General features: G+C 37.9%; 1 protein-coding gene across 2 annotated transcripts in view; it reads right to left on the reverse strand.

Moving 5' to 3' along the window:
• Nucleotides 1-12,809, reverse strand: part of TBC1D4 (TBC1 domain family member 4) — a 107,182-nt gene that overhangs the window by 11,524 nt on the left and 82,849 nt on the right. For both annotated transcript variants that reach the window (XM_084288813.1, XM_084288812.1), the window contains 5 exons: nucleotides 6,926-7,086; nucleotides 5,863-6,072; nucleotides 2,428-2,586; nucleotides 1,711-1,869; nucleotides 1,114-1,358 (listed from right to left, as the gene is read on the reverse strand). In XM_084288813.1, coding sequence (XP_084144939.1) covers nucleotides 1,114-1,358; nucleotides 1,711-1,869; nucleotides 2,428-2,586; nucleotides 5,863-6,072; nucleotides 6,926-7,086 — 934 coding nt within the window. The remainder of the gene's footprint in view (nucleotides 1-1,113; nucleotides 1,359-1,710; nucleotides 1,870-2,427; nucleotides 2,587-5,862; nucleotides 6,073-6,925; nucleotides 7,087-12,809) is intronic.

Here is a 12,809-nt window from a genome sequence, read left to right on the forward strand (position 1 = left end):
TATCTGACATTTTTCTTCTACAGAACAGAATCTAATTCTTCATGAAGATTTCTTGTGTTTTAGTACAGCAAATGCAAAAATAATTTGCAAGTACTCTAATCCTGTTAAAAAAAAAAAAAAAAAAGGCTTCAGTGAGATCCTCTAAGTCATCTTCAATAGTCTAGTTTGTCTTCAACATACAAAACTTCTACTTTTGTTTAGAACAGGAGCAAATCTGGGGGGAAGAGAGCTCATGTCAATTTAAGGCAAACAGAGCTACATGTGGTAAACCTCAAACTTAGAAAAAAATTATTCTTAATTGCATCGGATGAAGAAAGTTTCAGACTCATTTAAATCAGAAGGTGAATTCCTAAACATCTGAACACTCTCAAAGTATCATTTTATTTAAAGTCTATAACTGCAACAGAACACATGAGCTTTAACGGGGTATCTCACATGGGGAAAAAAGGGGAAAGAAAAAAAAAAGGTTATGCTGAAAGAGTTCTTGTCACCTTAAGCAGCCTTAAGTATCTGTAGATAGCTATTAAAGACTAATATTGAATAACAAGCCTCATTTCATAACTAAACTAAATGATTAATAATTCACCTGTTTTTCCTCTGTGCTGGGGTTGGCAGTGGGAGAAGACAAGAATGTGAGAAAAGAGGGGCAAAGGATGAGAGATCTTATACGAGAGGCCTGCAGAGTATGTGGACAGGCCACTGGGTGTCACTATTGGTTTGACTTTGAGTCACAAGGAGAAAAATCTAAGTACAAAGAGAAGAAAAGCAAATTTTTATTTTTAAACTCTGTATGTACTGATGCAAGCAGATAGGTTTTTTCAGATAAGGAAGAGAGAGCAGTGAGGAAGAGAAAAAGAAGACCAAAACAGCAGAGAAAGCAAAGTTTGCAAACAGGAGATCATGGGGATGTGTGACAGGAAAAGTCTGCAAGTTCTAAACTTCTTTGTTTGCAAATTCAGAGTCAGAAAAGGGTTTAACAGTTACATTTTTTGTGCCTTACAATCTCCAAAACAGTGTAAGAAATTTTATAAGCCCCTGGAGATCTTCAGCAACCTCTAATTGCTCACAACTCATTCAAAACACTGGTTTGCTCTAACAGAGGGACTGACTTACCTGTAGTGACATCATGTCTGGCCTGTATTGTTTACGGAAGCCAAGGTCATACATGAGGAACTTCAGCATTTCAAAGGCCTGCTCCTCACTCATGTGTAGAAGCAGCACTCCAGCTACAAAGCTTATACCTTGACAATAACCCACTTCCTTGTCCAGCAAAGAGTATGCTTTCAGGAGATTAAAGAGCGATAGCTGTCCTGCTCCCAGCTGGGTAGAAAAGTAAGGATGTGTAGGGAATGTTCGTCCTGATGTAAAGAGAGGAATAGTTGATATTCAGTTCCTCTAAAAAGAAACAGATCCATCAGATAAACAGCCCGTCTCTCTTCCCATAGGCTTTTCCCTTTGCTTTCATATGCAGGTTGATTTTAGATCAATCCATATTTTACCACCGACTTCAGATTGTAACCATTGATCTTATTTCATATTCTCTTCTCCTATGACACCAAGTGGTATAGGTAGAACGTGTCCTCACAATACAGAAAATGGTGTTTCTACAGCAGCATCCATCTCCAGCAACAAGTTCCATTAAGTCTGGTGTGTTTCCACACACACACATGGAACACCTCAGAAAAATCTCCCAGCTACAAATGGACATACCTAGATCCACAAGGATGGCGTGCTGCTGTGCCGTCAGTTGTTTCAGAAGTTCTTTGTAGGAGACATCAGGAGGCTGCTGCTTGTTTGGCAATCTGTGTCTAACTCGATGTTGCACAGCCAAAAATTGCCAAATTTCTCCCCGACGACTTTTTGGTACGCCTGCAGTTCAGTCACAATACAAGAGGCCTGAGCAGGGGTATATTTTTAGTGCTGTAACATGCAAGAATTTTCTTTGTGAAGTCTTGGCTTAACCAGGCTGGAGCATCCCTTACAACAGACAGCTTCAGAAGCTGTCCACTATGTATTCACTCAGCTCAGTCCCACTAACTAAACATTAACTACAATTTCGTAGTAATTAAAACAAGCAATTACATTAGGCAACCAAGATACAGACATCACCTGCTTTGCCACCTCTGAGCCATTAGCCTCCAGCAGGAAGAAATGCACAATTACATGCAGAATAGGATAAGATGCTACTTTTAGGAATATGACTATACATGTTTCTACATTGCTGACACTGCAAGTTACAGACACAACAGCAGGTATTTTCAGTTTGGCAGTAGGAGGTGAAGGTATGTGCAAAAAGAAGGCAATTTTTTAATGATTTTCTGCTACTGGAAAGATGGTACTAGTGGTGGATTTCCTTTGGTATAAGAAGGCAACAGGAAAAACAACAAAAAAGAAACTTCATAGTTAAAAGTCACCCTATGTAAATACCTTCTTTCAAAGTGCCGTGAATATCTTCCATGTCACATCGAATTTTGGCTCTGCAGTTAAGTAACTTCTTATCCCAAACATTTATGACGTCTTTCTGGCATGTACCAACTTCATCATAGTCCAATTTGACTTTTCTTGATTGGAGCTCATCTCTGCTTGCTACAGCACAAAACATAAAGGAAGAGAACACAAGAAAACTATAACATCAGGAAACTACACAAAACATCAAATATGCAAAAAGCATTTGAGTTAGATAAACGTATCTGACAATCTGACTAGGGTTTTAAAAAAAAAAAAAATCTACAATTCATCAGTTAATAGTTGAGATGGGCCCAGTCCTCTGTCCTAAGATGCTGCAGGTAGCAATTTGTCTTCTATTACTGGGCCATGAACATTAGTAATTCATGAAGTACATCAAAACATTTTTAAGGCTTAGGGCAAGAACAAAAACCCACTCAACACATTGAACTTCACCACATCTGCTGCTGCTTTTTAACTGCAAAAACACCATTGATGATTGTTCTCATTTATACTTAACATCAGAATGGTTTTAGTATAGAAAATCTCAAATGTATTAATGTTTATATTAGAGATTTAAGCAAAGAAGCTAGGCAAATGTTCTAAAGTGAAGTCTGTCACACTGGGCCCAATTTTAACATGTCCCTTAAGAGAGTTGTAAGAGCTGCTGGCACTGCTATCTGGCACCATCAGGCTAATTAGAAGTAACTAAAATGAGGTATCCAATGTGAACCATATTCAAAAAGGAACATCTGTGCCTCAGCACAGAACATATATTACTATACACTTAACAGATTTGCTGCATGACTACCTGTGGCAAGACATTTTCTCCAGAGGACTATTTCTGACATAAAATCATGAGATTACTCTGAAATTTCATGGAGGAGTAGCTTCCATTTCCATTACTAAGAAATTAACTGTAGTTATTTTATTATACATGACATGCATGCAATAAAACACACCATTTCTACACACCAATGGTATCAAGAACTGAAGTCTATTTCTGAATCTCTCTTAATTTACAAAGTTATGTTTATTTATAATTGGACTGAACTGTGCATTTCAAAATATAGTCTCTGAAACCTGCAATTTAATTTATCCCCCCAAATTTGCCTTGATTTGTGTGCAGTACTCACTCCTTGCAGAAGACTCCTTCCCCTACAGATGAACCACTGTCCCCAACCATCATTTCTAGGTTAAAGCAAACTCTCACATCATTATACAACCTGCAAAGCAACACAGTCAGTTCCTTCACCTAATCACCTTTGGATACAGCCAATATTGATGAATCTGTAAACTCATTGCCTAGCCCATTAAAAAGTGGTAGGTGATAAAATGTTTTCAAAAGCCGTATGTTACACAAGTGAGACCCTATCTACTGAAGACTATAGGGGACCTTGAGGAGGCAACTATTCTGCAAGGTGCAATACTCTTCTGTAAAAACAGGAATGCAGTCTCACCAAAAGAGCTTGTAGTCCAATTATTTTAAATGTTACCTTATTGCTCTATTATTCCATTTGAGAAGTCTCATTCTTACAAGCAGTATGGAAGTCTGTGGCAGGTTCAAGACAGAAGTAACATATCTCTGGGCAACAAGGAATTCCAGAATTAAGTGCACTAGCTATCATTCACTGTACTTTGGCTCTGCAGTTTTAACCCTACAGAAAATTGACAAGGTTGCCTGTTGAATGTAATTGTCCACATTACCAACTGTGTCAACCTCGGTTACTTACAACCAACCTTGTTAATGCACTTCCTAGACCTTGCTAGGTGGCCTGCTGCTTCTTGCAGCACTTACATTTCTAGGTGATCGTCTAGGAAAAGAAACTTTCAGCTGCTCGGAGAAGAAAACAACAATAAACAACAAGTTTGTGCAATTCACAGAACTTACCTTCTGCAAAGCAAAGAGCTAATAGTATTCAAGTCTCCTCGACAGCAAAAGGAACAGGGAAAAAAGGTTCTATTAACATGTTGTAAATAAAAACAACAAAAATTTAACAGAAAACCACTGAAAACCATTCCACAGCAATTCCAGTCTTAAACCAATCATATACAGTGAATAAATTCACAGCTAGGAATCTGGTGGCAAGTAGAAAAATGGCTGTGTTTTGTTACTACATTTTTCATCCCCAAGATGTACATTTAATTGTAGGTTAATTGTTTTTACTATGAGCAATCAGGCAGGCAGAACTGGACTGACTTAATTGTTTTTAGTACCTCCAGCCATGCAGGGATGATATGGAAAAGCAGTTTGTCCCTCTGTAGCTCATACTACCACAGGGAATAACGTGAGATCAGTCACTACAGCAGACATCCAGCTTTCCCACCCCACAGCGTTCAAATGCCCATTTGACAAAATAACAAACAAAGATTTTGGCTTATGTTGAAACAGACAGCTCTCTACATGACCCTTGTGAATCTAGGAGCTTCCAAAGAAGTGTGTGCCAACAGGGAAAAAAGCCATAGAGAAAGCACACAGAATAATACGCTACACATGTAAGAAATATATACAAGTAGGTATGCTTGTAGGGACATGGAAAGATTTCTGCCCTGCTGTTTTTCTTTCCCTTCCTTGTCTTCTCAGTAAGGAACACTAGAGAATAAAAAAGAATTAACTGACCTTTATAAGACCATGATGTTTTGTTTGAAGAATCCAACTACCATATAATGAGATTAAGCATCATACAGGAGAAGATGAGGGCAGCAATTGCAGAGAGGACATTTTAAAATTTTAACTCACATTGAAAGCTATTCAGTCTATTACACTCAAGAACTTTTATACTCTAGGATAGATACTACATCCCACTGTTTATTTGTGCAAGTCTTGACCAGTCATAATAAAATATTTTAGCCAGGAGCACTGGCCATTGACACATCAGTATGGCCAACTTCAGATCCTACTGTAAGTAGGCTTAATTTTCAGTGTACGGTGCTCGTCTGAAAAAAGAACTTTCTGACAAACCTCACTCAGTTGCTCAAAAATCTTATTTGGGTTCAAATGTTTATGTTACCATCATGATATGGTTAATGAGAGACAGAAAGCCTGATCAGAAAACTACAAAGGACTGAAGTGAGATATAGATGGCAAGGTTTAGCATCCATTCTCCTGATGCCACTTCACATTAGAATTCCTGTACTTAAGTCAGCTAGAACACAGACTGTAGCAATTTTTGTCTACCATGCACTAGAAAGCATGTTGGGGGGGAGGGAGAGGAAAGGGATAATTTTCTTTAACTGAAGACTTAGTGAGTTGGCATTAAATTGACACAGGACTGGACAAACACATTTCATGCTAGTACTGTTAACCCAGAAGATAAAGAAACACAGCAATATTTGAGGCACACAATTCTGGTACAATTTTCAGTGTGAGATAGCAGAATCTGTAGCAATTTTAAAGGCATTTTCTAAATAGCTAACCTTCCAGCTTCTGGTTTTCTTTCTCCATTCGAAGCAACAGAATTTGCTGATGGATGGCTTTTCTCCACAGACTTTGTAGCTCTTCTGAGTTTTTCTTCTCTCCAATTTTATCTGTACCATCCTCATTTTGCAATGCTAAAATAAGAGGGTCCTCCTCCAAGGGTGGAGCAAGAGGAGATAATGGTAACAATTCACTTCCATCATGACCATCTGCAAAGAATCAGAAGGCTATTACAGGAAAATCAGATTGTTTGACATACCATGAAAATTTATGTCAGGACAGAATGAAAATAGTTGTCTTTCATTTTCACCAGTAAGACACTGATCCCAAAGACAGAAAAAAGGCATTTCAACAGTAGATTTTTTTTTTCTTTTTTTCAAATGCAGTGTTAAGGTTAGCCAGTATTTCAACACCTTCCCCTGCCAGTTACTTTTAAAGTTACAAAGAGACCTTTATCCATAAAGTCTCCTTTACTGTTGAACTTTTTTTTACTGCTGTGATTTACCACAGGCGCTGTAATAGAAGCAATTTACTCTATCTGCTAAGCTGCAGTATAGGCTTAGTATCCTGTACGGTCAATAAATATAAAGAGTCTGTCATTAATCCACAACTGTAACTTCTGCCAACAGGACTACATCGCAAATTTCAGGTTTATACATTAAATGACCTAAAACTACAAGAATTATTAGCACACTCAACAGGTGCTATGTGCAGTACAAGGTCAAAGCAGAAAAGTTACCACTTTCTGCCAATGCAGCTATTATGTAAGCAGGCTAGAGCAAAAATTTGCTAGCCGTTAAAGAGGATATCTTTGTCAGCAAGAGGCAGTTCTTAGTTCCTTACTACCAGGGCAGACAGGGCAGGCTGCAATCTGTTTCATTTCTGATTACAGAATCCTCTGTTCAAAGCAACAAAGATTAAAATTCAACCGAGTGCAACTTCTTCCTACTCTACCAAAAGCAATGCATCAAACTGACCCCCCTTTTTCCTTTCATATCTTCACATATTGCAGTACAAGCTATTCAGTATCAACTGTTTGTTTATTTAAAAGTCCACACAAACCTGGACGCTGCATTTTCGAAGGAGATTTGTTCATAGGTGAAGCTACCCGCAAGAATATTCTCTGCCGCCAGGATATGCGGCGAGGTGTGAGCGTGGCCCCCACAGCATTTAGAGATTCGCTGCTGCAGACGGTTGATGTTCTTTTCTTTCCCTCGCCATCGCTGAAGGAAAAAGGAAGCAGATTGGGTGATCAAAGTAAGTCATCTTTGGGAAAAAAAAAAAAAAGTCTTTATTAAAACTGTCTAATGTACAACAAAATCTGCAGAAGCATTTTCTGGAAAGTTTTAGAAGGTAGAGAGCTGTGTGGCAGCTTCACCTTGAATACGGAAGTATCCAACTGTTTTCTTGTAGCACAACTTCCTTGCTGGGTTTACATATTACACACAACCACAGACTTTTTGGGAAGACACCATCAAATATTGGGAGATTTGTCTGCAGCTTCATCTTCATCACTGGTGTAACTGCTGTATCAACAGCAGCTGAAGTCAAACCTTCAGCCTGTGAAGAATTTCCATGTTACAGAACAATGTCCCTACAAACAGTTAGATGAAAGGAAGCCCGGTAAGTTGGGTATTTCTTATGCTTTTAGTGGTATGTCAGTAGCAGATGACCACAGTTTTCCAGCTGCAACCAGTCTCTCCACATTGGGTTTGCACAAAAGGAGAGACCTGCAATGGAGGCAAGACCATATCTTCTTGAAATTTCAGCTACAACATCCCAAGCAGTACATTTCACATTGAATACTTTGTGCTGAATGATACGCTATGTAGATAAGACAGGCCTTTCTAGTGATCAGTGCTGTCCCTATGCTAGTGATCTACAACAGCTCCTGGATGTCCATAAGCCTCAGTGAGCAAACTGAGCTCTAAGATAATAAATAAACGCCACTTCCAGATCTTAGAAAAGAAATAATTGTGTCCTCAAGCCCATGTCCCCAGACTTAAGCAAGTGACCCTGCTTATCTTTTAAAACATCTAGGACAGACAGCCCGTACAGCCAACGTAACCATAACCAATAGTCCAAATTATTTGCTACTGCTGATAAAGTTTCTGCAGTACTTCAGTTCTCTACCCTTGATACTATTGGTGGCTGGTCTCAGTTGAGCCCCATGTTGCACCAACCAAAAGAGCAACAGAAAACCTAGTGGCAATCTTCCTGAGCTAAGTTTACAGAGGCTGGCAGGGTGAAGGCAGGAGGAAGGAACCCCAGTTTGTGCTGTCTGAGTAGTGACCACAAAAGCAAGTTTGAATCTAGAGCTGCTGTTTTCAAAAGGTATTTCAGTCCAACACTTCCTGGAAATGTATTTGTTTGGATATATTAACCAAAACAACTTGTGTTATTTATAAATAACTAATGAAACTACTACTCACTATTTCAAGTCCTACAGATTATATGTTAGAACACAAAAACTAAGTCATTCCAGGGCTTAAAAACAGAAGTTATGCAACAAGGGAATGAAAACTTGATTTCTGCTACCATGTACAAAAATCTACACACGGCTAGTGTGCCCCCTAAACACACAGTCTTGGGAATAGCATTTAACTTACAGTAGTAAAATTTACAGGAAACTCTGAATAAGAGGTTGGCTATTTTAGGTTACGGAACTAAGCTCTTTAAGTCATCCAAGTCCCAGAATTTACAGTGGGATGGATTAGTCATTATGTGCTACCTCATGAAGTGTGCAAATCATACCATTTTTAGGCCTTACATTTCTATTGTTACACCATCCCTACCAAAATTCCCCTGGCATTTTGAGCAAGTACCATTAAATCATCTCCTCTTTCAAAGAGCTGTCTGATGAGTGATTATAGGAAATTTTTTGAAAGTCTCATGCACACCCCTTGCCATATCCAACAAAGGGCAAGGAGCACCTGTGAAAACACCAAGATTTAAGAAACAGAAGATATAAAAAGAGCAAAGTCTCCGTAGTGATATTTTGAAAGTAAGAAAGAAAAAGAAAAGTCATAGCTTAATATAAGATCTGACAGTATGTAACAGTACAGAATAAAATCAGGATGAAGTCAGAATAAAATGGTAATATCACCTATCCTGTGATGAAGTGGTTCAGAAAGGTGGTGAAAAAACCTTGTGAGTTAACTTGGTTACACATTTCCCATCTTGAAAACAGGAATTGCATAATACTTATCCCTAGATTTTCCTATCTCCCATACTTAAATGTAATTGGCTGGCTTCACTCTTGATCAAATTTGCAAGAAATTAGGTTACTTCAGGTTTTAAGGTAGCTGTGGATTTTAAAACACAGGCAGGTGGGTGCTCTGCTCAGACAGGCCAGCAACAGCTCTGTGAGTACTTATAAATGGGGGTGAAAGGGTGTATCTATCTGAGCATTCGTTACCAGCTCCCTGCAAAATGTAGAGGTTTATTAATGCAAGCAGAAAGACTAAAAGCAAGGGCAGCTCCAGAACAATGACATCAACAACAAAATCTTTAATGGAGATCAGTCATTGCTACCGGAAAGCAGAGCAGAGTTTTCACTGCCTCCCAGCATAGGGAAAGAGAGAGACTTTTACAACCTTCCTGCCAGGGCAGTAATACTGAATCTCAAACATTCACAGGGAAAACTCTTAAGAAAAGGCCATAAAGTCCCTGTTCTGACAACGTACAGGGTTAAACATCTACACAGGACTCATTTCACAGGGCTATCTAGCAGAAATAATCCAATCATTAATTCCAGTTTTTAACGACATTTTCCTCAATCTCAGACTCAAGGAATTGAATAACTGCTGTGTAAACTATGGATCATAGAGCCTAGACACCAGGACGAGTCTGAGGGTGGACACTTCTTTGGTTATGCACTGACATACACACCAACAAGAAGGAGAAAAAAAAAAACAAAACACCATTCAACTACATTCTACAGTTACTATCCTACTGCAACCTACCCACAACTGAGCAAGTTTAAATGCAGAGTTGAAGTACTACAGTGCCACAAATGAAGAGATGACAGTATATAAAATTTTAATGAACTACAGAAGAGATATTTAAGAACTGAACTGCAAACTAGGACATGATTTGCAAGAGTGGATTTTTTATTTATTTTGAAGTAAATGACAACTAAATTATGGTACAACTTCTACATAGGATATTTCAGCTTGATAAGACAGATATATGAAAGGCCAAGCCAAATAATTCAAGAAAATTCCCAGGAAAAAAAAAAAGTTTTTACTTAAGTAACTTTACTTACATACTGTTACTGTTTAAATCACTTGACGTACCTCTGACATGGAGTTTTGGAAAATGACAACACAGTAGTACTCTATGTTTAAGACAAACGAATCACAGTTCAGTCTGAAAAACAGTAGTTCCCCCTCCATGAGGTTACTTAGCCTGCCTACTGACCAAACACAGAAACCAAAATGCTTAAGTCACCTTGTAAGTTATAAAAAGTAAAAAGCTACCGATTCAACATAATGCCTCAAACATTTTAGTTTTTACTTTCATCCTTAAGCAGTCACAGATGATAACCCAAATTCGCAGGATTAAGAGTATAGATCATCTATGAGTTGCAGTTATCTGAGAAAAATGCAATTTCACCAATGCATCACGTCATTCACTGCTCTATCAGATAATGCGTTGTATAAAGATGAGACAGCTAGGTTGGAAAAGAAAAAAAAAAAAAAAAAAAAGATGAAAACCAAAAATTATTCTTATTGCAAACATGCTTACTGCTTGGTTTCAATTACCCAAATCTCTCCTCAAAACTGTTCTTTGAAGTGCTCCCACAGACTGGTAAACTCCAAAAAAAAAATAATTTAAGAAAAAAAGACTCCAATACACACAAACTTGTTATGCAAAACTTACCTGAATTATTTTGCATTTGAATCCATGCAAGCCAACTATCTCAAGAATAAAATACTGTTGCTACTCTTGCCTAAGTTTTCCCTATTTGCTTTCATTTTAAATTCTGATTTTGATTGCCCTAGGAAGCAACTGATTCAACTCAACTTAATTTGTAATTTGGGGGCTAAGATGGTACAAAATCCCCCAGATCAATTACAAAAAGACAAGTAATATTTCAGTTCCCAGACTTCAGATGACAAAAGCCTGTATGACATAAGCCAAAAACACAGAGTATTCCTCCGAGAAGAAGAAAAACTAGTTCCAATCAATTTACGCCTCTCTATTGATTCTCACTCCGATCATTTATCTTAACTCTGAATAATTACTTTCTGCTATTTTGCTTAAAGAATATTTTGAAGTATTTTACTTTCTGCATGAGAAAAGAAGCTATTTTAAAACGGCAATCTGCTCAAATTTAAGTGTCAATAAGTCAACTTAAATTACCATTGTATAACAAATCAAAGAACAGAGAAAGTGAGTGCAAGTCAAACCTATGCTGGAAGGTTGTCCCATTGTTAAAAAATGGTGCTTTTATTTTTTTATTTAAAAAACAAGCAAACAAAAATATTCTTCCAGTGGCCTGTCTTTCAAGTAACAAAAGCCAGAAGGACGACAAAAGCCACAAATTACAGAAATTGAAGTTTAAAAGCAGCTCACAAATTCATATTTGTTTACCTCCATGTTGGCAAGATTTTTTTTTTTTTTTTAAAGATACTTGAGCTTATGTTCAATATTAAATATTGTGCATTTGTCAAAATTCAAAAAAAAAAAAATTTGTGCACCATTTCCATTCTAGATTTCTCTCTAGACAAATGAAATGACACTGCAGAAAAGACATTCTGAAGGCACCTATTAATATTGTGTTAGTGCCCGACTTTACTATACTGTTCATTCCTTACAGCAGAAAACACCTCTCTTGTACATAAAGCATTATAGCAGTGATTATTAGAATTAAAAACAAAAATCTCACCATGCTCACAAACATTATGAAAAAGACATGTCTTTTCCCACAGTGAAATTCTCCGAAGAATAGCATTTTTTCTCCTGTCTTTGGGCGTCTCTCATTAGAGCCATTTAAACAATAACCATTTAAATCTTAGCCAACTGGGGCTTGTTCTTTAATGAAGGTCAAGAGACATTTGGGTTGTGATTCATCCTTTCTAAATGAAGAAGTTCCCAGTGACTGGCACAAGTGACTATATTAGTGCTCAAAAATAAAGGTAGATATAAAGGCAGGGTAATTTTGCTGTAAATGTCAGAATAATACAAGACGATCATGTTAGGATGAGAGCAATTGTGCCATAGAAATGTTTATTTCTCTCAATTGATTAGCTAAGATGGAGATCTCTACAGTCAGGTGAGAGCCACTGTTCCCTGTATCTCTAATACCCTACTACCAGTTTCCGAATTTGTAACCATATGCTTAATGCGATGCTAATGTGCATTGGAACGATCTTTTCTAGAGCAGCCAATACACGGAGACAAAAATATAATAAGCAGAGATGCTTTTTAACACCCTACTCCCCAGCTTACCCTGACTGATGCTATTTGCATAAACCCATCTGACTGCTACAAATCAAACATCTTTTTAAAATGAAGTCTGACTGAAACTGGCTCTGCTCCTGCACATTGAAGTTCACCAGAGCACCAAGAAAAGCTGCCTGCTGTAGTATGTGTTACCTCAAAGCTATGCAATACAGGAAATCAGATTGTCAAGAATTTTTCTCCAGTGCAACATGGATAGGATACAGTTCATGAACATACAGTCACTGTGATTATTCTTTGAGAGGAAAATGCACAGAAGTTTTAATTAGGACTCCTAACACCTTACCGTCCTTCATGTTTTAGGGCTGCCACACTTCACTCTATTACAACTTACAGTCACACAAGAACAGTAGGAACACCTCATGTTGAGCCTGATAGTCTGTCAGGATAGCAGGCGGCCCTCTCAGCAAAACAGAGACAAAGGAGAAAAAGAACACCATGAAAGACTTGAACTTCCTCTCATGCACAGACCTGCTGG

This window comes from Netta rufina (assembly GCF_964035555.1).
Source record: "Netta rufina genome assembly, chromosome: 1".
NCBI classification, from domain to species: domain Eukaryota; kingdom Metazoa; phylum Chordata; class Aves; order Anseriformes; family Anatidae; genus Netta; species Netta rufina.